Source organism: Pygoscelis adeliae, unplaced genomic scaffold (assembly GCF_000699105.1).
Source record: "Pygoscelis adeliae isolate BGI_AS28 unplaced genomic scaffold, ASM69910v1 Scaffold14, whole genome shotgun sequence".
NCBI lineage: Eukaryota > Metazoa > Chordata > Aves > Sphenisciformes > Spheniscidae > Pygoscelis > Pygoscelis adeliae.
The window spans coordinates 2,482,047-2,509,070 of NW_008825109.1; the positions used below are offsets into that span (position 1 = coordinate 2,482,047).

A 27,024-nucleotide genomic window follows, 5' to 3' on the forward strand; every position below is an offset into this window, starting at 1 on the left:
GGAGGCAGCAATGATATTAGAAAAATAATTTGTGGAAGTAAGCTTTGGCAGTCTGGAGACTGCTTTTTAGAAAAAGACTCTGACTATGGTTAGGATGTAGGATTTTAGGGGGAACATAAGGTCGGAAACTAAAATTGTTTCTAAATGTACCCAGTTGTGCTTTTTATTAAAGGAAATTGTCCCTAACTAGAAGTCCCTGCGAGTACTGTGAAAGCATGCACCTCTGATGTACACAAGAAGCTACATATATCACAGCTTGGAGTCAAGGTGGATGCCCAGTACCGTGTGCTTTTAATTCTTGGTGGCTATTACAGTTATTTCCAGTGGAAAATTATTTTTTGGGGGGCTGGCAGAAGGGATCTAAATAGCTTACAAATTTTGTAGAGCTATGGATTAAATAATGATGAAATAAATGCCGAGGTAATTCCAAGGTAAAAACCCACAGTAAAGCTATGTATTATATTTTACTTAAGCATAATCTTCCATCTTAACATTCCTGGGTACTCATTTGTGATGCTGTCCTTTCTCATTTTTTTCATCTCCTGAAAGCCATATTTGCCTTAGGGGTATGGTATCATCGTGGTAAAAGTAGCTGGTGCTACTGGTCTGACGATCAACTGCTGTACTTTGAGCAGCTCTGTTAGCACACAGCTCTTAAAGGCTGCTTTGGAAGGGTCTTTACACCTACTACAGATGCTAATGCCCTGATGTCTTCAAAATGATGGAGGAGAATGTTTTGCCCTTTTCATTTCAAGGCATCGTAAAGTCTTGGAGACTTTTGAGGCCGGTTGCCAGATGTGATTAAAAATGAATGGAGCAGAGCAATTGTACCTGATCCCCCGACAGACACTTGAATAACAGCTTTTCCTAAGACTACCTTTTTAAATGGTTCTTTTTGCATCTGTATTCCTCTCGTTTCTGACCACAATGACAACTTCCTTGTCATAAAAAATGGAAAACAACAGTAAAGGACATTTGGGGATTTTTTCCATGCAATTCTCTGCAAAATCTAGTTGGATTCTGTTCATTGCACATAGGGTGAGCTACCAAGACAGGCTGTAAACTGAAGCATAAAACTGAGTCAACAGGTATTAAGCTGGGAAGCAGATATGCCTCAGTTTAGTGGTACAGGAGTTGCCTTCACACTCAACGTGTGCAAACTGAAATGCAGCAAACTCTGGTTTTTTGGGATAGGCCTACTGAATTGCTTCAAAACCTGTCTGCATTGGAAGAGAGAGTAAATATCATCTTTTCTGTATGCTATTACCTCAGCCTTGAAATATTTTAACGGAAAGGAAATAGAAAAAAGCAGGCGGTGAGGAGGCGTGCAATCTCTGCATTGATGCTTTAGGAGGTCATTGGGGAGTGTTACTGCTCAGGCTCTGAGACTGAAGAAAAACAATAATATGACAGCAAAGTGATAATAATTAATGCTTCTTTACTACTTTACGTATGCTGAACATTGCTGAGACACCAGCTAAATGTAGAGACTTGATTATACATAGAGACATTTGGTTCTTCAAATCCTGTCAATCTTTTTGAAGAGTTACATATAAGTAAGTATATATTTGAGCATTTTTCTTCGCAGAAGCAGAGAAAAACAGTTGTCGTTACCTGTGAACTATTCATAAGGCTTTGTATACAAAAGCTTTTAGGGCTAGATTCTGATATTTTTACTCATACTAAATAGGAATGTCATCTTCAGGTTATTTACTAGTAGTGAGAGTGTCTGGTGTTTGGCAAAAATGTTCACAGTGAAATACTGTTTTGGAGAGGTATTTATCACTAAGATTATAATGGGATTTTCTTTATTTGAAAGAACATACTTCTGGCTGGTCAGACACACTTCTTGTTCATTGTGCCCTGTACAGGATAACCATGGGCCATTTAGAAGAGCAGTGTTTGCCTGACACAAATACTGTTCTCTTAATAGTAGACTTTCATGATAATCCATCACATTATCATGACATGAGTACTCACAGTTACTCACAGTCACTGCAGTTACGTAGTTCCCCCCAACAGGATACTCTTAAATAAACAATGTTGTTTGAGGAATTGGCAATTTTCTCTTCTGTGTTTCACCCGAAGTGTATTCTTAGCTTTTCATTCACTGGTATTTTTGCTTTCCTGGAATCAGCTCTGCTGCCTTCTGAAATTCACAGTTGTGCAGACCTCTCATCCAAACAAATCTGTGATAGTTTGGAGACAGCTGCTCTTTAGTATTCATCAGAGGAAGTGAGGGTTAACTAATCTGGGCACTGCAGCTGAGGTTATCATCCAGCACCCCTTACAAACTGTGGAAAGCAGCATTGTATGAAACGCCACCATTTCTGTAAGCAGGGGTGTAAGTGATGCTGAGATGCCAGCACGGCAGGAATATAACTGTTTGCAGGAAAAGATGAGAAGTTTACTGAGTTTCTGCTGAAGAGCTACAGATGTGGCAATCCAGAGGTAGTTAAATGCAAGGGCTGGAAAAGTAAGCAGTGCATTCCAGCCGCAGCAGCTGAATGCTGCTTGAGTTAACATCTCCATCTGAGAACAGAGCTGGAACTGTATCATCAAAACATCTACTTTGGCGTAGAGTAGTAAATTTGCCACCTAGCCAGTTTGAGAGCAAAGCAACCTGTTTGGTCAGGTGTATCTCAGAGTATATATTTTTCGGAGTTGTCCTGAATCCAGGATTCCTCTAAGGAAGAGTAAATATTAGTCCTGCAGGTTTCGGCAGAGAGTGGATTAGATGAACCTTCACTCTCCACTTTGGTCTTATTTTCTATGGTTAATTTCAACTTCTTAGATGAAGTCTTTTTAAGAGAAAAATGAGTGTGGTCATTCTTGGGAGGAGAAAAAGCTAAGTCAGGTGGTTTTTTTTAGCTGGTCATTTTACAGGATGTGGCTACAGTTATTATCGGCCCAAAGTACATGAGTCAGATGGTGGTATTATCAAGTTATTCCTTACTCTATGTTTGCATAAGATCCACTGAAGGAAATGTGACTGCCTTCACAGACAGTGGAGTTCAACATTTTCCTAAACTCAGTGACCAGAGCAAATGGAGGGATGCAATTTGACAGAGACTCACTGAAGTATCCTGAGCATTAGTGAGATAGGTGTGGAAACCAAGACAATAAAAAAACAGTTGGAGAGTCAGAAAGAAGAGGTATACTTATGAAAATAAAAGAAAGAGCAAAGGAGCCCAGCAGTAAGGAATTGTCTATTTTGTTGAAAATACAGGAGAGATCAAGGACGTGGGTTATTTTTCAAATCTATTTCCTACGTAAATAGTACGATGCGTGCCTTATGGCACAATCCAGCAAAGCAAGCAAGGAAATAAATGTTAGACATGCTTAGGTGCAGTGATTTCGATGACACAAATCTGTTGAAAATACTGATCAGGAAAGCAATCTTATTCAAGACAGCACTAAACTGCACAGTTGGGTGCCTTGAAGCAGAAGTTTAAATTCATCTTTTCTTCAGCAGAAGATGACTTTAAATGTAGCTCTTGATTGCAATCTAGGTTACAGGAACATACTGCTATAAAAATATAGCATTAGTGGAATTTTCCAAGTCCAAAAATAATTTAGTGTCCAAATACTTATTTTATCTGATTTATGGCTTCACAGCCATGTCTAAGCCAGTACTGCCAAATAAAATTTTCTGTACTGTGACATGTATGCAGTTCTTCTTCAGGTATTTGGAATGGTGTCTAACATAAATTAAGTGAGAGTTTCATTCTAGAAATATCCAGCTATATTTGTATTTTAAAAGTGTAACTTAATTTTTTACATTTTAAGAGCGTAACTTCATTTTTTACAGTATCAGTGCCTAAACATATGTATTATATGCTTCATGAAATCGAGGACCCAAATACATACAAAAACTATGTAGTCATATCATGCAAAGCTGCTTTTTTCTTAATGTAATTGTTAAAGTACTTTTCTGTACCCCGATAATTTAACAATTTCATTGAATGAATATCTCTCAGGAAACCAGCCAGACTAAAGAATAACGGTGAATTTGCCCTCTGGTTCCCCATAGATGGGTGTGTTCCTGACACCTATGTAGAGACATGTAATTGAAATAACATTTGCATAAATTCCATTTAGTAAGGATGCACTGGCTGATCCCAGTGAATGTTAGGGCACTTAATCAAACAGTAAATGGCAATGCATGTCTAAGCATTGATCATTTAATGCAGACATTGTAAGAAGAATTAAATAGATCATGATGTCCTTTTGTTCTTTCTTTTTACTTAGTATAATATACTGTTGCTTTCTAAATCTCTTCAGGCTCTTTGATAAAGAAAGATTTCTTCTCTTAATTTGGACAGCTGCATAATTGAGGTGCTAAATCATCCTCAGGGATGTAATCAAAATGATCCTACTACGGAACAATTTTCTGTTTTCCCTGCTTAGTTTAGAGCAGAAGGAACAGATTTAGGCGATTGCAGTTTGTTGCATTGCCTTAAAAATCAAGCATTGATCATTATAAAATAATAGTTTTGAAACCTAAGATCTCCAGGTCCCTTGTAACTAGATCTAATTCAAAATTCAAAATATCTGTTGTGGCAGGGGTGGGGTTAGGGTTTTTTTTTTTGGGGAAACACAAAGATAATTTATCAGAATTACAGGATTTTATTTGCCCAATTCAAATCATAAACCAGCAGCAGAATCTGGAAAAAAAAAAATCACTAAGTCTGACATCCAATCTTGACTGTTAGCTACGTAAAATGCACCAAACAAATAACTGCCTCATTCTAGACCCTGTTTATAAAAAGTAATGGGATCTGTGCACCAGCATTTTCCATACTTGATGGGAAGGTAGTAGCAGTGACTGTGAAGCTGAGGCTTTGTTCACGAGACGCCCAGTGCAGAGAAGGGGTCCAAAAGGAAAGCCCCAAACTGGGATCTCACCACATACTGCCCTTTCCTGCTTGCTGGTCAGGCTCTTGGTGTTAACCCTGCAGTTGTCAGTGGATATATTTGTTGTGGTTCCAGGTATTTCTGCTTGAAGTCAGTGAGGTGGAGAGAGACCTTTATCTTAGAAAACTCTCAGAAAAGGGTAATGATCCTAACATCTGTACAGTTTCACCCTTCAGTCAAATGCTGTGGTCACCAGTGTATAAATCAATTGAATCAGATTTCCTATTTTCATTCTAAAAAGAGGCAGGACTCCGACCTAAAAACATATGCTAAGATATCTCTACTCATCAGGAGGGACTTCAGCTAATGTTATCCCTTGGAGTTATGCCGAGCTGCTAATTTAACTGCTCAATGCATGATAAAGTTCCTGTAGTGACACGCTGCAAAAGAGCAACTTAGCTTAGAAATGGTGCAGAGAGTGACATGGAAGTTCAGGCAAGCCGGGTGACTTGTGGACACTGCATCCTCCTCCTGGAAATGACCTGCCCATGCCTACTGAGTGCATTTCTCCTGCAAACAGACTACATGCTAATTTCTCGATACGCCCTCAATTTCCACTGTATAATAGCATTAATGACCTTGACAGAAAGCATTTCCTGGGGATTAATAACCATTTGAGGTTTAATGACCTGAGGCTATGCCTCAGGCCATCAACTCCTCCAAGCTGCTCATTAAATCCTTAGGGTACACAGTCTGCTTCAATCACTCCTGCTTAAGTATTTGCTCAGTGTCACCTAATAACAATATTCTCCCTGAGGTATTTCCTCTTCAGAGGCCCTGGTGTTGGAAATGTGTTTGTCCTTAAGTCTTTTGAGAAAAGAACTCATCGTTAATTTTTTAGGTGACTGTGTATTACAAGTCAAAGCATTTACTCAGGCTGTCACTGAGTTTCTGCTGTGATGAACACAGTAAAAATGAGACAGTTAAATTAATAAATTGCACCTGGAAATATGAACTATTTGTTTTAGCTGCTTACAATGTCATAATCTAAACCAAGAGCAGTAGCCTCCCCCCATCCTAACACTGGTGGTTCAGCCAGAGGTAATTTATTTGAGAGGTGATGTGGGACAGGTTACCACTTCCTAGCAAACAGTGGCTTCATACTAGCTCTAAAGGATACCCCAAATTCAGATCTGTGCAGAAGGAACAATATAATAGAGTGCACATCTGCCTGTTGGAAGAGAAATGCCATTGCTAGGCCAATTTCTTACCTATGAAGTCATAAGTCAAAGATGGTGTATTGTCCTATGTTATGGTACATACTTGTGAAAGGTGAACTTGTTTTTCTGTAGAAGATTTTTCATTATAGGGAACATTCTTCCCACATGCAGATGGCACCAAGTACAATTGGATCTTAGTTAAATCTGCTGCTGTGGTGTTACATTGTGTTCCCTGTTTATTTGTGTAATAGTGCGGCACGGCATGCCAAATAGGCATGGCACAAACAAATTGCTATGAGAAGTTTCTTCCTAAAGTTTCTAAACTAAAAGAGAAGAAGAGTGCAGGGAAGAAGGCAATCAATAACAGTTGATCGGTAGGAAACCGATACAGTGACAAGGTGCAGAGTTATGTATCTACAAATCAGTTATATTGTCTTCACATCAATTACAAGAATCCTCTGGTGAGGTTTTGCCAGCATCACATTTGCACATTAGTCTCTGTTGTGCACTGAGCAACCAGTTAACTTGATATGTCTAAGGAGAGCTAGGAACAGTGCCCTTAGGGCCCTGGAAAGAGAGATGCTTACCTCCCTGAGAGGTCTGGGAAGACCTGCCTTCCACCTGACTTTAACTCAGAACTAGCTATGCTGGCCCTGTGCTTTGACCTAACATCTTTGTCCAGAGACAGCCCACATTTTTAGGGAAAAAAAAAGCATTTTTCTGGCAAATTCTAAAAATTAGAATTATTTGGTGTTGTTTATAAGCTTAAGATACTTAAAGAAAACCTGAATATCAAGAATGCGTTGTATCAACTGCAGGGGAAGTCTTGATAAGTGCAGCTTAGTTCTGGTAGGTGAGATATTCATATATCTTATGGAAACCAGCAGGTGAACTGATGAGTAAGACACAGATGGAGTGAACAACTCAAGTACTTGCTTCCTTGCTTGTGTTTGAGATCAGTGGATTCTGAGGTCAAGTAACTCTGAAATGATAGAGTTTTCGATTCTTGGAGAAGCAAGGAGGAGTGTCACCAGAACTGCTACCTTGGACTTCCGGAGGGTGGACTTTGGCCTGTTTAGGAGACTGGTTGACAGAGCCCCTTGGGAGGCAGTCCTGAAGGGCAAAGGAGTCCAGGAAGGCTGGACATTCTTCAGGAAGGAAATCTTAAAGGCGCAGGAGCAGGCGAGGTGTAGCGAGGTGGGTGTCGGTCTCTTCTCCCAAGTAACAAGCGATAGGACAAGAGGAAATGGCCTCAACTTGTGCCAGGGGAGGTTTAGACTGGATATTAGGAAAAATTTCTTCACCAAAGGGGATGTCAAGCACTGGAACAGGCTGGCCAGGGAAGTGGTTGAGTCACCATCCCTGGAGGGATTTAAAAGACGGGTAGATGTGGTGCTTAGGGACATGGGTTAGTGGTGAACTTGGCAGTGCTGGGTTAACGGTTGGACTCGATGATCTTAAAGGTCTTTTCCAACCTAAATGATTCTATGATTCTATAATTCAATGACATGCTTTGCATGGGAAATATATGCTGTTTGTAGTAAACACTGAGCACCTATACAGGAATGTTCCTACATAAATTTCAAATCCCTTCGCAAACACAGATACAGATCATTTATGCCATCACTGCAAATGGAGAAAATCAAGCACAAATAGGTGAAATTATGGACCTTAAGTCACTCAGTACATTAACAGGAGATGCCTCAAAGAAACATTTATTTCATGTCACTGGAAATATCTCTAGCTTTATATGCCTGTTCCTCCCAAGTTCTCTGTATAGTCCCTAGAGAAGAAGGAGCACTTTCTAGGCACAAGCCATTTTACATCTTTTAGACATTAACTTTAAGATATGATGAATATTTTCACGGAAGTCCCTCTTTCCCAGGTCCACTCTTTTCCCTGGTTTATAAAACCGGCCCAAGACCCTTACCATTGTGTGGAACAAGCAGGTCTGCTGCTGATCCAGGCTTAGCTCCAATTGTCCTCGCTGCTGTTGGTTTGGGACAAGCATACAGCATCATTCCCACATAGATTTTAGGTGTAGGAATACACTTCTGGTTGGAATTTCCTTTCTAAAGTCTAATGAGAATTCAAATGAGAGCCAGATGAGTTTTTTCCCATTCATTTAGAAGAAAAATGCAAAACATCATGTGAAACTTTGAAACTCCAGCACTCCCTGAAAGTCCTCACCACAATAACATTTTCTGAAAAAGTTCTTTCCAGGGGGATTCGAGCTTGCAGGTGATAAGCATTTGGTATGTTTTTCTACCCCTGATGAGGAAGGGCCAAATCGGTAAACAACGAATGAAGGAAATGCTTTGAAATGCATTAAACATGTAGTAGCTTTGTAGACTCAGTTTTGAGGGTACTTTTACCAATTTGCTTTGGCTTGGAGTTGCAGAAAGATTAATGAAAACCCCAGCTCTGTTCCCAAAATCAGCATCAGCCAATGGAGCTATAATTTTCACCTTTTGGCAGTGTTGCCCTCCCTGCACATTCTCCAGTGCAGGTAAACCAGCAGAGTCCAGGCTGGTTTGTTTGGGTTATTGTTTGTCAAATAAAGAACTGTAGTTTTCAGTACATGAGTGTGATTACTTAGTAGTAAGTGAGTTTTCAGAGCATAATGCAGCAGCCATAGGCTGCCATGAATCCTGGATTTCTAACTACCCTTACAGTGTAAAAAAATACTGCAAAATACAGCCCATCTCCTAAATCAAAACACCTTTATCATGTGTTCAGTTTTAACCAGTGGTTTAAGAGCAACATGTGGGCTCTTAAGATGGTTATTTAAAATCTTTAACTTCCATTTTGCTGAGATTTCATTCTCAGATTTAGGCTTTTTCTTTTGAAAACTGAGCCAGGCGTTTTTACAGTGACATCTGTAGGAGAGACCATCTTTTGTAGGCAACTGCCTGCTTTCTGCTTCTGTTTCTGTCTGGAGAACAACTTATCTCATCATACTTCTGGCATATCTGAGGCTAGACCCTGCCAAAATCTGAAAGTGAAATAAACCATCAAAAAATGTCAGATTCTTAAAAGTGCAGACCAAGGTCAAGTCTAGAAAAAGGCTAGACTTGGAAAATAAAGCACTTTGCCTTTTCCTTCAAAGCATACACAACCAATTTTTAATCTTTATGTTTATCTGTACATCCCATTACTGTAGCACTGGACAGCCAAAAATGGCTCATGTCCTCCGCACATACATTCATTCTCCTGGCCTTGAGAGTACATAAAGACAGAGCAGCCCCTGTATCCTGCTCTTCATGGAGCACATCTGGAGATGGGAAAGGGCCCTGAGCTGATCCCGGAGGCGGCATAGCAGGGAGCTTCCAGCTGGCACGGCTCCGGGTGGCCCTGTGCCCCTGGGGATAGCTCCCACCTCACGCTGGAGGTGACGTCCGAAGGAGGGAGGTGTCCTCACGCACTCCTTCTGGGAGTGGCAGCTGCTGTTCTTCAGGGACTTATTTTCCCGGAGACCAAAAGGAAATTTTGCCCAACAAGTTGAACCTCAGGCCCCAAGACTTTGAATAGCAGCCATCTCTCATCTCTTCTTTAAACAGGGTATTTTAATGCTCTGCAGAATTACAGTACAAGGCACGCTTCCTTCCATCTCCTTAATCCTCTGTAAATTTACTTCTAACAGCTACTGCCAAAATACAGTATGGCACTTGCACAGCACGTGCTTCTTCAGTGGTAAGCACAAAGCGGCTTCTGTTCAGAGGGAATATGTTGCAAGCCCATGAGTGACACACTGTGAGTGCTGAAGATTATGAAACATATTCTGAAACTGAGCAAGCCATAAACACTTCATTTTTCAGAAATAGTCACATTACTTCTGTCATTCAGCTTGGCAAATGTATGTTTGCAGACCTTGGTGCATCCACGTAGCACACGTTGAACAACCACCAAGTGCTGAAACAGCGACGTGCCAGCAGCGCTGCAGAGTTCAGAGGAAATATTTCAAGTATGCACTTCAGCACTCTTCTCAGTTTTTATAAAAACCCATGATCTTTATTTGTTTCTTTTTAATTCTCTAGCCTCTCTCTTGGACTAAACTGACCTCAAACTATAGCATGGAGTTACATTCATTGATCTCCTGGTGAATGCTCTCTAAACAATCAGGAATCAGGTCATGGCTTAGGACAACTCATAACTCCAAGTGGGAAATATTTGCTGGAAGGGCAAGTGTCTTGTGTCTGTCTATGGCCAGATGCTCCTGTGAAATAAATAAGTCTAGAGATAGCCGAGGGCTGGACCAAATCCTTAATAGCACCAAAAAAACTCTCCTGTCTGATATCCAGGCCACCTGATTGTTGAAGTTGCAAAGGAAAGAAGACCACCTCATGCAAGGTAGCTATGTGGTCCTCATGTACTTGGAGCATATTTTTGAGCATAGTACCCACTTTAGCATATTGAATCTCACAATTTTCCTTCCTGAGGAAGGAAGAACTTTCTTTTCCCTTTTTTAATTGAAGCGTAAGTGTTAAGTGATGTGTCTCATTTTCCACCAAAAGTCTGGCTGAGCAAGGAATTAGTCATTTACTTTCCAAATATCTAGCTGGTAGCACTGCCTAGTGACCAAACATTCTCTGCCCACAGTCAGGCAAGTAATGTTTCAGACGAGTGGGAATGTGCTCTCCAGCAATGAGAGCAAAGGGACTCCATCCGTGAGATGGCAACTGAAACTGTCCAACTGATTTCCCATCAACTATTAGAAGGTTAAGAAATAGTTGAAATTCAGCCAGCAAGTTTAAAAGTGCCAGGGACTGTATTTCGCTGACATCTGGAGAGCCAACCCTTCTGTGTTCCCTCCTGTTACCCAGCTAGAGACGTTGACATGAAAATAGTAGGTTTGTGCTTTGGTAGCTTTGGTGTCTCCCGCTGTCTACCCCACAGACCCAGTTTCCTGTACCCGCAGGGAGCAGGCACTGGTAGGTCTCCAGCCTTCCTGTTGTCTTCCTCCAGAGTAATATATGCCACAAAGCTGAAGGGCAGACTCCAGCTTTATAGAGTGATAACTGCAAACATCTAACCTACCTGAGCTCTTTCATGCTATTTGATAAAAGAGCAATTTAAGTCTTTCCTGCTTGTAGCTAAAAATAACAGTAAAAAAGTGTAGAGTGCTGTTAGTCCTGGGTGGTGCACTGATTAGTTCTTTGCTAATTCTGCTTTATTGCTGGCAATGATTATTGTCAAGTAATTACAGGGTTCCTATGAATCTGGCTTCCATTTGCTCTGTGGTGTAACAAGGGTAAGGAAATGGGAAGTGTCAGTACTATGGATACCCGGTGTTATTTCTGCCATAGCAGAATTTTGTATTATAGGGAACAGTTATTTTGTACAATGGTTTTAATAGCTGGAAACAGACCTAGGTGAGCTGCAGAATGGAAAACCTGCATTTTCACTACGTTAACAGCCTGTTCTCTACTTGAAGGAGCACATAAAACCCCCACGGCCTTCTATAAAAAAATGTATGGAAAGGAAACTAGACACTTCAGCCAAAATGCTAAAAATAATAACTATACCAACATAGCCAAGTTGTCTGTTCCTTCCTCCCTCCAGTATGAACGAATAAATGTTTATGTACAGCTATCATGTAGGAATTGCTTTAGCGTGAGTTCTGTATGTTGCTCTGTAGCTGTATGGACTGCAGCTTTCATTGCAAAGGGGACTGAAAACGATGATTTGTGTGAAGAGAAGTCCTGGAAGTATTTTAGTTCAGATATCCAAAACATTTCAGTTCATTGGTAAAACTGTTTGGTCTGCAGAGCTTCGAAGATCTGCACTCTACCAGTTAGGAAGTTTAAATATCCTTAAAACTCTGGCCTTTGAGTTCACCGCTTTGATATTGAAAGTTATCTGTATCTATTCAGTAAAATTAAACAAAATTTCCATCATGTGATGCATGATAGAAACTGTCTGAACAGCTGTCTGAACAGTAGCTCCACTGCTACTGTAAAAAAGAACCTTTAATTTGACTTTCCCACATTTAGTACTGTTTTTGTGTTGGAGAGAAGTGTTTGGAAGGCACTTTCATAAAAATGGGTGCCTTTGTGAAGACAGAGTGAGGAAAGATTTTCCTTTTTTAGTAAGCAAGTAATTGTTTCCTTTAATCTCTTTGCTTTCCTCATGACTCTATAAAGATCAGCATACAGCCATGTAATTAGTGGCTCTGGACTAGATCATGCTGAAATACACACTAGTGTGACTCCACTGTTTTTACAGCACTACACAGTCGAAGCAAAAGGTAAAATTTAGTTCACAATAACATTTTTACATAAGCATGTGTGATTTCTTCAATCACCGAAATAATTTCAAAAAGTAGTAGAACCATCGAACAACGGAGGTCGTCTGGTCCAACACCTGCTCATGGCAGAGCCAACTTATCGCATCACATCTGGCACTGACATAGGATCAGTCTAACTCCATAAAAGAAGATGGACCAAGCTGAGAATATCCAGACTAAGAAAATAATATTTGTGCTTAGTATTAATTTACTGATTTTTCATTTCTTCATACAGTCATAAGAAGACATCCTGGCAGCTCTCATTAGTAATATTCTTGTAGCAAATAGCAGCTGGAAAAAAGCGTTAAACAGATACAGGTCTTTGATGTTTAATCTTCTCAGAAATAATAATAATAATAAAGTAGACATCCATGAATTATGTTAACCTTCATTTTATAAATGATTTTTCATTACAGTCTCGAGGCATGATGAAATGTTAATAATGTTGATACACTTCAATGATAATAATTACGATATGGTTGTGAATCAGAAAAAGTCATTTGGGTGTGTAGGTACAGCTCTTGCCTGCACTTTCAGGATAATGTCAGCCCTCATACTGGACTGTATGTAGATGACAACTTCTTCCAAACTGTGTAAACAACTGACATTCTGCTGTTTGGGGTTTAGTTTTTCCAGAAGAAATACACAGGACATCTTTCTCAATAGGCCGTTTCATGGAAAAAGCTAATAAGGAAACAGTGGGATCTAAGGGCAGATCTGCTTGTAGTGCTAAGCAGCTGATAACGGCAGATGATACTGATAACACCAGGTGGGAGCTCAGCACTTTGCGTTACATTCACTGTGCACAGCCATGGATTCGGACCTCTGTCTTGAATATTTGAGCTCTTCTGTATGTGCCGTATCTTACAATGTTCCTTGCACTACAAATTACTCATCTCACACAGAACTCCAAAAGAAAGTGCTTTAATCTTAATTTGTGATAAACAAGAACTGAGAAGTCTTTTTTCATTAATACATCAAAGTATTATCTCCAAGGGGAGTTAGTTTCATATTAATGTTCAGTGTTTAATATAAATTCACAGCATGAAGACCACCTCAGATGGGTAGAGATTCTCTGATGTATATCTGATTGCCCACATGTAATTTGGACATCTACAGCACATGAAGGGTATAATCAAAGAATAATTAATATGTTGATAAGGAATTACGTTTTGTTCTACTTATCTGAATAATTCAGAGAGAAAGTTTACGATGACAACATCTATCTTTTGGGGTATTGTTTACATTTTCACTCAAATTATAACATGAAGCATTCTCCTGCATTCCATAGTGCCTTTCATCTGACGAGCTTCAATTACTGTCTGACCAATTAACTTCAGTACCGCACACATGCAAACTACGTTGGGTACTGTGGAAAAACTAAGTGAGGCGTTGAAGTCTGAAACTTGACCTCCAGTTTAGGACACTGAGCTTGAAAACCCTGACTTCCAGAGACATTAAATTTCTGACTTAAGTTGGAGTTACAAGTACCCATGAGAGCTAAAACTAATGCTCAGACCAGCACTACATCCTCTTGGGAGCCCTCTGAATGTCAGGCCGCTCCAGAGACCTTGTGCATCTTGCATGCTGCTTGAATTCAAGCTGTCTGCAAATCTCTCCTAGCCTTGCAAGAGATGACATTTTTCAAACCCTTGCAAGGACGGAGGGTAGCTGCAAGCCACATGTGGTGGGGTCCATCTGCTGCATCCAAATTCAAACCAGATCTCAAGGGCAGAGTACCAGACAAAACACCTTGTGCAATTTATGTGCACTGAAGAAACATGCCTTGTGTACAGATCAAAGAATTTACTGCTCCTGTAATTAAAGTATTAGCAATCTAATCAAAGGGTTAGTCCAGGTACAAAGATAATAACACTTATAATTCCAAGTATAAAGTTATGGCAAGTTTCCAGTAGTGGTACAGTTGGAATTGATACATATATACTTCCTATTAGCTACACCTCTCCCTGGTGTTATGCTTACCCTTCCTATGACTCTCTGGGTCCTAAAATCAATGGTGCTAGTCTTCCTCAAGAAGAAAAGGGGTGTAGAGGAGCTTACAGCAAGTCTTCATCTGAAATTCTCCACTAGGAGAAGTATGATGTTGCTGGTGGAGATTTTTCTCCTCCTCACTTTTGGGTCAGTTTAGGGTTATTTTTATACAATTCCTGAAATAGTCACAGAATCACAGAATGGTTGAGGTAGAAAGGCATGTCTGGAGGTCATCTTGTCCAACCCCCCTGCTCAAGCAAGGTCACCTACAGCTGGCTGCGTAGGACCATGTCCAGATGGCTTTTGAATATCTCCAAGGACAAAGCCTCCACCGCCTCCCTGAGCAGCATGTACCAGTGCTCAGTCACCCTCACAGTAAAAAAAGTGTTTCCTGATGTTCAGACGGAGCCTCCTGTGTTTCAGTGTGTGCTCACTGGGCACCACTGACAAGATGCTGGCAGTGAGATGGATGCTCTCTGCACCCTCCTTCAGATATTTATACACATAGATGAGATTCCCCTGGGACTTCTCTTCCCCAGGCTGAACAGTCCCAACTCTCTCAGCCTCTCCTCATCTGTCAGATGCTCCAGTCCCTGCATCATCTTCGTAGCCCTGTGCTGGACTCACTCCAGTAAATCCGTATCTTCCTTTAACTGGGGAGCCCAGAACTGGACCTAGCACACCAGGTGTGGCCTCCCCAGTGCTGAGAAGAGGGGAAGGATCACCTCCCTTGACCTACTGGCAACACTCCTCCTAATGCAGCCCAGGATGCTGCCTGCCTTCTTCACCAGCAGGGCACATTGCAGGCCCATGTTCAAGTTGGTGTCCACCAGACCCCAGGTCCTTTTCTGCAAAGATGCTTTGCAGCCTGTGGGCCTCTCACTTGCTCTTTCACTCTTCAAAAATAATGATCCAATAGAAGATATATAACATGAATATGTAACATGAATATGTAACATGAACATATAACATGAATAGGTACATGTAGGTGCAATGTTTCAATGACTACTTATCCATTAGTTATGGAAGTATCAATGGTATATTGTAAACATGGCTTTATAGCAAATCGGAGTGGCAAGTGAGCACACACTTGAAGATTTTCTAAACATCATCTGGACTCAACATTTCCCTTCTAAATAGAAGCTCAGCAGCTATTTTGGTCTTCAGGCCACTCTTTGGTCCATGCTTCATAGAAGTTTAGATGCCGCCTAGATCTCTTAACTTGAAAACCCAAAAGCAGAAACTCATAAAATGAGAGTCTGTTTTCAAAATTTGTCCCATAGTGACTTTGTGAGTCACCAGAAGTTTTGGAATAGATCCCAAGGGATGGGTTTGTTATCCCTTCTCTACCTAGTTAATCATGTTCCTTCCACATTAAAAATACAATATATTTTATATTTTACCCCTTAAAGACTCACATTTTTCATACCTGTATCCAAACACATTTTTCAGTGGACATACAGTGCTCAGGTATCAAAGCCCTGTTAATTATCAAGTCAGCGGTGCTCAGCTTTTGAACAGCAGGCCAAACAGCTGGGAAGGGCAGCATGGTACTGGGGAATGGGTGGGTGGTACTCTGTCCTCCGAGTCTGTGCTGAGCCAAGACTCATGGGGGCTGTCAGAAGGCAAGAAAAGGAATATAAATCCTAATGGGGAAGGGGGAGGATGTGAAGGGAACCGAGCTCTTAATCACTTCTGCCTATTAGCAATACCAGAGTATTTTTCCTAAGACTAAAGGGAGGCGAGCCTGGTGTCCTTGTCAGCTCCCAATATATATATTATTTGAATTTTATCTATCTCATAAATCCCGTTAGTAGTTTCAGCTGGATAAAGTATTCTCCTTCTTTCTTGTCATAAACTGCTGCAGCGTTCTTTTATGCAGCTGCCACATTTCATCCTAATGCAGCTGCATTTCACCCAGGGATGAAGTGATCCCTATATATAACTTTCGCATCATTTTTTATAACCGTTTAAAGTGCCTCAAGATGAGATGTGGGATGCAAGCTATTGTTTTATTAGTGTCATCACAAAATGCTGCATTGTACAAATCAATTGTAAGCTAAGAAGAAAAGCGGTTTCGAGGTGATACTTGAAGATAGGGAGAGAATTTTTGGGTTAGGAGGGATTTAAAATCCTGGTTTAGGAATTTAGAAGGAAGATGGCAAAAAAAGGAAACAAACTAGCATCAAGTAAGGTTGTATTAACTGAGTGGACACGTGGGACAGCAGGTAGCAAAAATGTCAGAGAAATGAATGGCAGAGAGTTAGTTTTAAGTGACTTTGGAGTGGAAGATATAGAAAGATGAGGAGAAAGGGAAACCAGCAGTAAATAGAAATGATCATGATGATAAGCAGCAACCAAATATCTGGAGAGGACGCTCAAAGGAGGACCTGAATCTCTTGGTTTTATCACATAGCTGAACCCTATAACATGGATGTGACTTTTCAGCATCAGTTGGCACTATTAAATGTCTTTGCTGTGGTATTAATGTTATGTCTGAGACTTTCAAATGTTAAGACAACTACTTGGTGTCCAAATCTCATTGCATTGTCATATTTAGGTACCTGATTGTGCTGAACACCCTGTACCTCAGCAGAGGGAGTTACTTGGAAGTCTACATAATGGGAGAATTCCCTGGGGAACTGATTTTATGCTAAAGACTCTTAGGGACAGTGATGGCTGCCTGGAAGGGCGGCTAATTACTCTGAATTGGGAGTCCCTCAGGTTACTTCTTGCTCCTGAGGTCTTTATGTGTCCCTGTGTCCCTGCTGGCTTGTTGTGCTGGCTGCTTCAATGGCCCCTGCAAGTCACCCCTCAGCTTAAAGAGCTTGTGGGGTGTAGCACAGTGTACAAAGGTCTCTGCTACACTGTAAACTGCTAGTGTTTTCCCTGTTGTTGAGATGCTATTTGCATAGCTGCTTTCATGTTTTTAGCATGAGTGAAACCATTGTGTTATATACCTAGCTCTGATGAGATCTAGATGTGAAAAATATTAATACAGGCACAGTGTTCCCAGACCTGTAAAGTTTCATGCCTGGTGAACCTGCTATAAATCTCAGGCCTACCAGTTTTAACAGTATCCCATTAATTTAGGAAAGGAATCCAGCATAATCCTTTCACCCAAAGGGGAGTTATGTTCCTAACTCCTTGCTGGAATAACACACCTTTCTTCTTTCTTCTTGGGAAATGCAGCCTTGCTCAAGACAAAAGGCTGACACAAAGTCTCCCAGCTGGGCTGTGCAGAATTTGGTTATAGTAGGGAACAAAACAATTGTCATAGCGGTTGAAAGAAACAGTTTATATAGTCCCAGACTATGTCTGAGCAATAGAAATGTCAGTAACTCAGAAGGAAAAGCTATATAAGGGGCCATCTAACCAGGAAAAAATAATCTCATAATACTGTCTTTAGTTTGGTTTCATTTATTCTGTTCTGGAGAATCCTTTTCCAAATCTGTGGTGGTAGCAGTGAGTAGTCAGATAAGACCCCACCCCTAAGTATTGAGCCCACTCATCTCCTGATCCCAGTGTCCTTTGGCAATGAATTTTATAGATTGCTTTAAAAAAAATACTTTATCAGTTCAGATTGCCTTCCTTCTTTTTCATTCCTCCGTTTTCATTAATCTCCCTGTCCTTGTGCTGCAAGGTAGAGTGAATAGAAGTTCCCAATTTCCTATTTTTGTATTACCCCTGATTTTGTACCCTTTTATCATAACCCTTCCTTATTCATCTGCTCTCCAAGGTAGACAGTCCCAATCTTTTCATCTCTCAGCATATGAGATTTTTTTGTCGTGTCCATAAATAATCATGCTTCTCACTTTCAACCTCTAAGAAGTCAGAGCATGAATGGACATCATCTGACTATTATTCACCAAGTGGAAAGAATTACACATAAAGAAACTTCTCATGAGCTTGAAAGGATCTTTTTCTATTGACATTTGAATTATATTCAACCACAGTAGTTTAAAAGGTCCATATTTTATTGTATTATTACTGGCACCACAATATTCTGCAAAAGCTTAAAGTCTATTAAAATAACACTTTGACAGCTTTATTTGTTCCTTGCTTGCAAAACATAACCTTGCCTCTAATAGTAATTATACAGCATGATATAAAATAATTCCAATGAAATTCCACTTTTGAAAACCTTATTATCAGGATTTATTGAAGAGTATGCACCATAGTGTAGTAAAATAATATAAATTCATTGTATGCTTCTGTTTTATTTTATTTATGATGTGTTTGTACTATAAATGGTAATTTTACAGGTGCATGGTACAATTACCTTTGTGTTATTATTGGAATTCTTCTGGAAAAGTCCTATAGAGTGGAAGGGAATGGGGTAAACCATTAGACCTCTACCTAAAAGCATTCCCTTAAATATGGAGTTCTCAGGAAATTATGCTAAAAGCCTAAATAGTTTCAGAGACACCAATATCCTTTGCACAAAAATTTATACTATCCTATAAATAAAACTTTAGAATTTTCCCTTTTAAAGAATTCTGGTGGGTACAATGCAACATTAAAATGTTACAGAAAATTGTTATCTGTCTTTATTAAATTGCATGGGACTTTTTCCTTAGGGAATATGAGAAGCTTTGTATTTTTCCATTATTCCAACCTGCTTGCAGTAGTGAAGCGAGACCATAACCTAGTAGTTAAGGTATTAACCTGCTCCTTGCAAGCTATGGATGTGAGCTTCTGTTTTGCTGTGAATTTCCTATGTGACCTTGGAAAGTCACCTTTCCTCATATTTACAGTATTTTCCTGTTCTTTACAATTTAGCACCTCTACCCTACTGTAGTCGAATTTCTTAGCTCCAAAGTAGCTTTGCAAATGCCATTCAGTGGAAACCTATCGGCCTTTAGTGTTACATAGTAGCTGAGTGACAATGGCATGATGGGTTTAGGTATCTAAGAACTTCAGAAATTTGGGATTTGGTCTGTCCAGACCAGATTTCTAAGGGTATTAGTAACTGAGGAGTGACATAGCCATATTTTTATGGGCAGTCAAAGGAGGCAGGCACCTAATTCCCACCAATCTTGTCTCTAACCTGCTTATGCACTTCTGAAGTGCTTTAAAACCCCATTTGTAAAATAAGAATAAGAGTTACATGGATAAATATCTTAAAGACTATGAGATGTAGGGGCAGGAGAATAATGAGTGCCATTGAAGTACCTCAGACTGGGCTGCAAGAAGAAGCTGAAACACACTGGACCTGTTCTTATACAGCTTCAGCCTGAACTGAGCTTTCCTACAGATCCCATCTGCCCTCATGAGTGCGCTTCTGGGAAGACATCAGGATGGCGGCATGGCTTGTTGGTGACATGACAGGCGTATGGGGCAAAAGGGATGCATCAAGATCAGCGAGGCAAGGCTGAAGCCCTCCCGCATGGTTTCTACAGCTGCCTTGAGCATGCCTCATGTTTAAGACACAATCAATGTTTCCTCCCCAGGAGTATTCTCTGGTTCACCCTTCACACAGATCCACAGTGGCTCCTGAGAGTAAAAGGTGTCATTAAACCCAGGGTTGGCCTGCGTCTCCAAACTGACCCTAAAATGCCAGGTAGATGTTGTTCTGGAAGATACAGTACAAACTCTGTCATCCCAACAGTTTTCCTCATCTTGAAGGAGAGAGTAAGACAAGGACCAGAAGTTAATGTAAAGCATAGCACCAGACTAACCACCTGCAAATCCTGTGAGCTATAACTAAGCTGTTACTCTACTCCCAAACAACACTTGCAAGTGTGAGACCTCTCCTACCTAACAGACCGGCTTGTGATGGCCACTGGAGCTCACTGATGCGGTTGCACAGTAAAATACACTCCTTTCCAATTACTTGGTTAATCATTTTCTCTAACACTCCCAGATATTTTATCTTAAGCCTGGTAAATTAGATTTAAGTGCTGAGCAATATAGGGGAAATAAAAAAGTGAGCTTAAACAGTGATTTGTTACAGACAGATGAATAATAAAGGTTATCACATAAAGTTGACATAAACACAATAGATGGGGTAATTATGTACCTTATTTATTCCAGTTCCTATTTCTTTCACTGCATTGTGCAAAGGGATATCTGAATCTTAAAAAAAAAATACAGTTTAAAAAAAGGGACAAACACCAAAACAGAAGATAGAAGAGACAGAGGGAGAATGGCAGAAAGGCAGAAAGAAGATGAAATGCTGATGTCCAGATAGGAAAAGGGAAAGGATTGTAGTATCTAGGTCTTAGCACCGATATTCATGGACATTAGTAAGGTCCCCAAGCTAGAAAATTAATTTACTTACATGCTTTTCTCTTGACAGAACAATTTTCTCCAAACAACTTTTTAGACAGTTCTCTTTCATGTGAGGAAGGACTGTCCCGGTGGTTTGGTTTTCTTGGAATCATTAGAATGCAGCTAATGTGGACTACAGGACCCTTAGAGGACCTGGGTCAGCTTGCTAATCCAACAACAGACCATTGCCGGTTTCGGGGGGGTTAGTTTTCTGCCAGCTTAGAGGGTTGAGCTAGATCTCTGAAGGGTTAGCCAGGAGCCGGTGTGGCGTGAAGGGAAGCAGGAGAAGGAGCCAGACGGTGTCAGGCAGGCAGGGCAGGATGTCCCCTTTGGTGGCAGCTGGCTGCTGGAGTCTTCCTCTGGTGTTGGGCACTATCAAAGCAGTTTATGAAGAATCAGCAAAAGTGTTGGGAGAGAGGGAAAGACTGCAAGCAACTGTCTCCATTTCAGCCCCAGAATAGCCAGAGCACCCACATGGTTTGTGGGAGACAAGCTCAAACCTGCTTAACACTGGAGATGGACTCAAAGCCAGGTCCCAGCTGTGCTCTGAACATCTGTCACGTTTCCTGGGTGAACCTCTCTCTCCTTATTTTGCTCTATTTAGATCCTAAATAAATAAAAAAATGGATCAGAGATTTGCACTTCAATCTCCACTGTGCAATATATGCTTTGGGCTACCATATCAGTGTCTCTGATAAACATTTAATTTAATACACAGTGGGACAACTCTAGGAGGAAAGATTAAGACACAGTCCCATGGGGGGGAGGGGGAAAGATAGCTTGGCTGATCAAAGAAGTGTGTGACAAGGTTTTAAGTCCCTGCTTGCATATGGGCACTGAAAGGTTTTGGTGAAGCAGGGGGCAACTTCTGGGGAGCCTCTGGGGCAAGATATGAGGAAGATCAGCGGCAACGTCTGTGCGCAGGGGACTTTGAACATATCTTCTGGAAAGAGCTGGTAGATGAGGGGGATATGGAGGCCATGAGGAGATCATCACCCTGATCTCCCCAGAAATGTGGCTGGAGGGCTTTTGTGTGTGTGGATCTCAATTATAACTTGCTACTGGTAGAAAAGTGAAATGGAAAAAAGAAACTTGTTTCCTGTCAAACTTCAACTAAAAACTGAAAAAACCCTGAGAATTCAAGTGCTGTGAGACATATTGATGCTTGTCAATATTTGTGACTGAATTATTATCTAGCCTTAATAACTAATGATTGTCATTAACTGCTGCACAAGAAAGTGGAAAGCAGTAGGTAAATTATTCCTGACTTTTTTTCAGTCAGCAGAGCAGGGCAGTAGTGCATAAGCACAAACCCACCATCAGGTGTGCTGGGGTGAGCCGCCTTTTGGTCCCGCCAGGGGAGATGCTGCTTGTGGGTCGGTGGTAGCTCACATGCTTCTGGGAGGACCTATGGCTCCTGCCAGCCTTGAGTGCAAAACTACGAGCCATGTCCTCTCTAAAATCACCCTTCTCAGTGTGACGGCCCTTCTCTGTGCTGTTGACAAGCTGCCTTGGAGCCACCTGTGAACACATGTAGTCTTCCAGGTCCTTCAGGGTTGCACCAAGACAGTGCAGCTGCTGCAGGCTGGTTCAGACCCCTGTGTTATCCTGGACCTAGGAACAGAACTGGACCAACACTGCCAAAAGTATTTCTGCAACCCTTCATTGACAGCTTCAGCGAGGTCTTTTTGATGCTGTACTCATCTCTTCTCAAAGAAGTCTTCACTGATGTTTAACTAGCAAGTAAAAAAAGGCAAATATTGGAGTATGTGTACAGAAAGAGAAAGTTAAACTGAGCATCTCAAATTATGTTCTAAGCATTACAATATCCAGTAATGAAAGAATCCGTATTGCATTCTGAACTTTAACTTGGATTACATGCCCAGAGCGAGATAACAGAAGTCACCTTTGGTGTCTGCTGAGGAGTAAATCCTTGGCTGTGCCTTTTCACCTGAACTGCAGGAGTGGCCAAGAGGGGAATTGGTTGGAACAGGTGCCTTTAGCCAGTAGAAATACACTGATATGAGCAAAGTCATACTACTGGCTGGGCCAGCAGCACATTGCACTTCTCTCCTTCTGCTGTCCTCTGAATAAGACCAAAAAGGAAAGAGAGATAAGGGAGGGAACTGGGCACTGATACGTGTCCGAGATCCAGTATCCTGGAAGCTGACTTAGCAAATCTTATTCGAGGGGGAACCTGTTTGTTTAAGATGATCATTTAGAAAATGAAAATACTCCCAATAGATTCCTTCATGGTGGAGATAGAGTCAAAGATTTGAAAGCAGAAGTTAATCCATCAATCATTTTTGACTGGTTGCAGTGTGTTACAAACAGTCTCGTTTGTAAAATGAAAACACATGGGTGAGATTTACTTCCTTGGTTATTCCCTGAAATTATTCACTCATTGCAAACTGAGATTTTTTAGATCTCACTTGGGCTGCAGGAATATTCCTCAGCAAGCTCCTCTGAGCAGCCAACTGCAAAAAACATTGAAATATGATAAGCGTTTAAGAGCATTAAATGGTAGCATTCTCCATCACCCACAGCCTCTGTTAGCTGTGCTTCCAGGCCAGATGAAGCTAGAATGTACGTACAGCTGTTCTGAATTGTAAAATATATTTTGAAATGGGACTGATCCATCTGTGTTTCATGAGATTGAATTAAGCAAAAGAAAAAAGTATAAAGACTTGTCTTTTTTCCAAGCATTTAATAAAAATATTCAGTCTCACTGGAACATAATAGAGATGTGCTTTCAGCACACAGATGTGCAGTAGTGAGAGCCACGTTTTATGTAAGCTGCTCATTCTTTTGTGCAGTGTTAAGAACTGAATGTACTTTCATACTCCTTTTTTTGGCCTTGACATGAACTAATGTCAAACCAAATGAAGACCTGGCGGTAAATCCTTTTTGGCATTGCTAATGATTGTGGCCATTGCGGAGCTGTTACTGGCTGTCTAATCATCTTTGGGAAATTGGGCTTTTGATAAGTAGATCTTGTATTCTGAATTTTTATTTCTGCAAGAAAATTTGCTGGCATGACTCAGTATTTAGAGGATCAGAAAGGTGTGTGGGTCACATACTGCAGAGTATATTCAAAGCAAGTTTTATGGTGAGCTTCAGTGGGTAAAGTCATTAGGGGTATAATGAGCGATTTGAACAGAATTACATGGGGAAAAATTCACACCAGCATCTCCTATCTATAAAAATACATTTTAGTAGAAAACAGATTTACAACTGGAATTTATTTAGCATGCAAGGCAGAATATGCAGAAGAGCAACTGAGCCTGATTTTCTTTTTCCAGTTCCATTGCTTGTTTTATATTTAGGGCTTTGTATTATGGCTGCCTAGATTTTACAACCACAAATGTGCCAAAACCCTTGACTCGTTCATTCAGGTTGAATAATAAGCAACCTAAAATGTCTGCTTTCTTCAACACCTGCACACTCCATTCCTTCATGTTTTGCAAATGTAAAAGGTGCAGATACGTGTTTTGGCTTTGATCTTGTAAACCAAAACTGTTCGAGTGGTAGATCCTGATCTAGATCTGGGCAGCAAGGAGATGTTGCCAGGTTTCCCCATCAACCCACATTTATCTGGGTGAGCCTCTATTTTCAGTTGTTCCTCCAGTCACTCCGGGAGCAGCTGCACATGCAGGCAGTGCGGGTGCCTGCACGGCCAGGCAGAGCTGGACCTGGCACACTGCTTTCAGGTCTCCATAAAATGAGCCCGTGCAGCTTGATAAAAATTGAGGTACCCTACTGTCAACATGCTTTGGTCATCTCAGAGGTCGGACGCATAACCGTATGTGTAACTGCTGGAGTGCACAAAGTCTGTTTCACTGGAGACACTTCAAAATTTATCCTTTATTTATGTGTAGCTGACAATTATTTACTGCTGCTTTAGTAATTGCACAGGGTGGATCTGCCTCTCCTGTGCAAAAAGCTGTAAGTCTTATGTAGTCCCCCTCTTGAACATGATTTTCTTCCATTCCCTCATGCTCACCTATCCCTACTGTCACTTCCAAAATAACGAGGGACTGTTCTCTTGTCCAGCTGATTATTCCCCCACCTCTTCCACAGGGGTAGGATACATCTTACCCAGTGAAAGCCATTTGAAAGGGGAAACCTAGTCCAGCATCAGCTGTGTCCATACTTCTAAGTAGTGGAGAGGCAGGGGCAAGATGATACAATTCCTCTCCTCACTGCTTAATACTAGCCTTCTCAAGAAAAGATTGGTCTTGATAGATAACTGAAACAGTCCAAAACAGGCCTGGAAGTGGATTAAAATTAAAGAGTGAGTGGTCTGGGGTCCAGTGCTTGAACCTACTGCCTGTATCTATTTTATTTAGCTGCACAGACATACCAGTAGCTGTTTATCCTCCCTCTGTTAGCAGCCACAAGAGAAAAGCATTGTCAGTAGATGATTTATCCCACCTATTTTAGACACTACTTTAAGGTGAAATGAATCACCCTTTGGAAGTAACCGCCCCTCTGTTGACTATGTCTACATAATGGAGTTCAGATGGCTAAAGGTAGGAAGGCGCATCCTACCTGTGCAACTGTCCCTTCAGTAACATGAGACCTGCACTGGGGTTTTCCTGGCAGAGCTTTCAGTGGCTTTCACATGGGATTCTTCTCTGCAAGGAGTGTTGGAGCAGGAGAAAACACAGTGCATGCTCCCTGTTGTCCCATTTCCACCCTGCTTCATCTTCATCTCTCCCCAACAACTTACCCTTGGGGGAGGATAGGACGCAGGACCACAAACCTGGCTGAGCAGCTTCGCCTGCTGCGTGGAGGTGATTAAGCCTTCATCCCAGTCACCAAGAGGCTATGCAAACCCCAGGGTCCTGTGGAGACAGGTGGATTTCTTTGAGGGACTCTATTTTATTTTCTGATGCTATAAAAAAATGCTTCAGAGTGATGACAGTATTTTTAAGCAACAAACAGCTACTACCAGTCTCTTTGCTATTTCCTTGTAATTAAAAGAACTTCTAATGCAAAATAACAGTTTGAACTTTTCTCTTTTCTCTTTCTGCTCAGAAATCGAAGCAAAGGAAGCGTGTGACTGGCTACGTGCAGCTGGATTTCCCCAATATGCTCAGTTCTATGAGGGTAAGTAGGTTTTTCTCCTCTTTGTGCAGTACTGAAAGTGCACTGGGCCCTTGCCAGGAGAGCTTGCAGTCGGCCAGCTCTACATTTGACTAAGTTATTGCCGTGGCTGGCTGCTTCACAAAGTCTCAGCTGCTGGCGTCATACGAGTGCCTAAAGAAAAGTGAGATTCTTGCCCTCATAGCCATGGGAAGGAAAAAAAAAAAGGGAGATAGTTTGTGTAAACCTCAAAGGTTAACAAAAACAAGTACAAAAAATCCAAATACATAGGTCTCTTTTTTTTTAAACTTCCTGAACTGTGTCTAAAATAAGATTGAAAACACTGAAAGTTACTGAAAATTTCAATCTTACTGGTAATAAGATTGGAAAACTCTGCAAAGTTACCAAACGTGAATAATCTGAGCTGCGTTTTACATTTGCAAAGCAAGAAAAGCCAATATTTTGGTGCTAACTCAAAGCCAATGGCCATGTCCTATTCCTAGCTGTAAAGTTAGTGCCCAGGGAAGTGGCATCGCTGAGGGCAGGGTGAGTGGTTGCAGTGCTGCTGCATTCAGGAGCAGTTTGGGGACTGGAGCTGGGGTTTTTCTGCTCTCCCTAGCTCAATGCTGAGAGGGAAACTGCAGCTGACCCTCATTTTTCCCAAACTGCGTATTCTCTCTGCCAGAGACACAGAGCCAGCTCAGGTCCGCTCGGGCTTATTAGCTGAAGTGCAGCTCCGCCAAACGCTGCTGGACACCTTCCAGGGCCAGCTTGGGTCTGGAGGCAGCACAGCTCCACGCATGGAGTGATGGCCAAGAAACCTCACGGGTCTGAGTCAGGTCTGCTGGGAGCCGGCTCAGACACCATCCATTCCCGCACGTGGGATGGACAAGGACACCTCTGAGGCTTCTGGTGGCCAGCTGAGGTGCCTCAAGGCTCAGGTGCTGGCTCCTGGTAGGAGCCTGTATGATAGGCTCCTGATAGGCTTTCTACATGGGAGCACCATGCAGAGATGCTCAGGTGGCTCCTCAGGAGCCAGGCGGGCTCTGTTAAACCCAGCAAGGAACTAAGACTAATAAGCCTGCCAGACCAAAGCTGACATAGATTTGTGTTTACCACAGTCCCTGAGTGCCCAGTAGTACTTTTGTGTCTGCCTTGTAACCAGAGTATCTCAGATCCCCATTCCCCCAGGTAAAGGAGAGCCTGCTGCCTACCGGACTCAAAGGAATGTTCCCTCCAAAAAGCAACCTGTGCTGGGCTCCCACAGTTCCCATACAGTCAATACGCGCTCTAGACAGTCTGTGCCTC

The 27,024-nt window shown here is 41.4% G+C and overlaps 1 protein-coding gene across 1 annotated transcript in view; it reads left to right on the forward strand.

Annotated features, from left to right (window-relative positions):
- Nucleotides 1-27,024, forward strand: part of STARD13 (StAR-related lipid transfer (START) domain containing 13) — a 119,892-nt gene that overhangs the window by 57,091 nt on the left and 35,777 nt on the right. Inside the window, exon 2 of the mRNA XM_009327726.1 lies at nucleotides 25,669-25,740. Within this exon, the coding sequence (XP_009326001.1) occupies nucleotides 25,669-25,740 (72 nt within the window). The remainder of the gene's footprint in view (nucleotides 1-25,668; nucleotides 25,741-27,024) is intronic.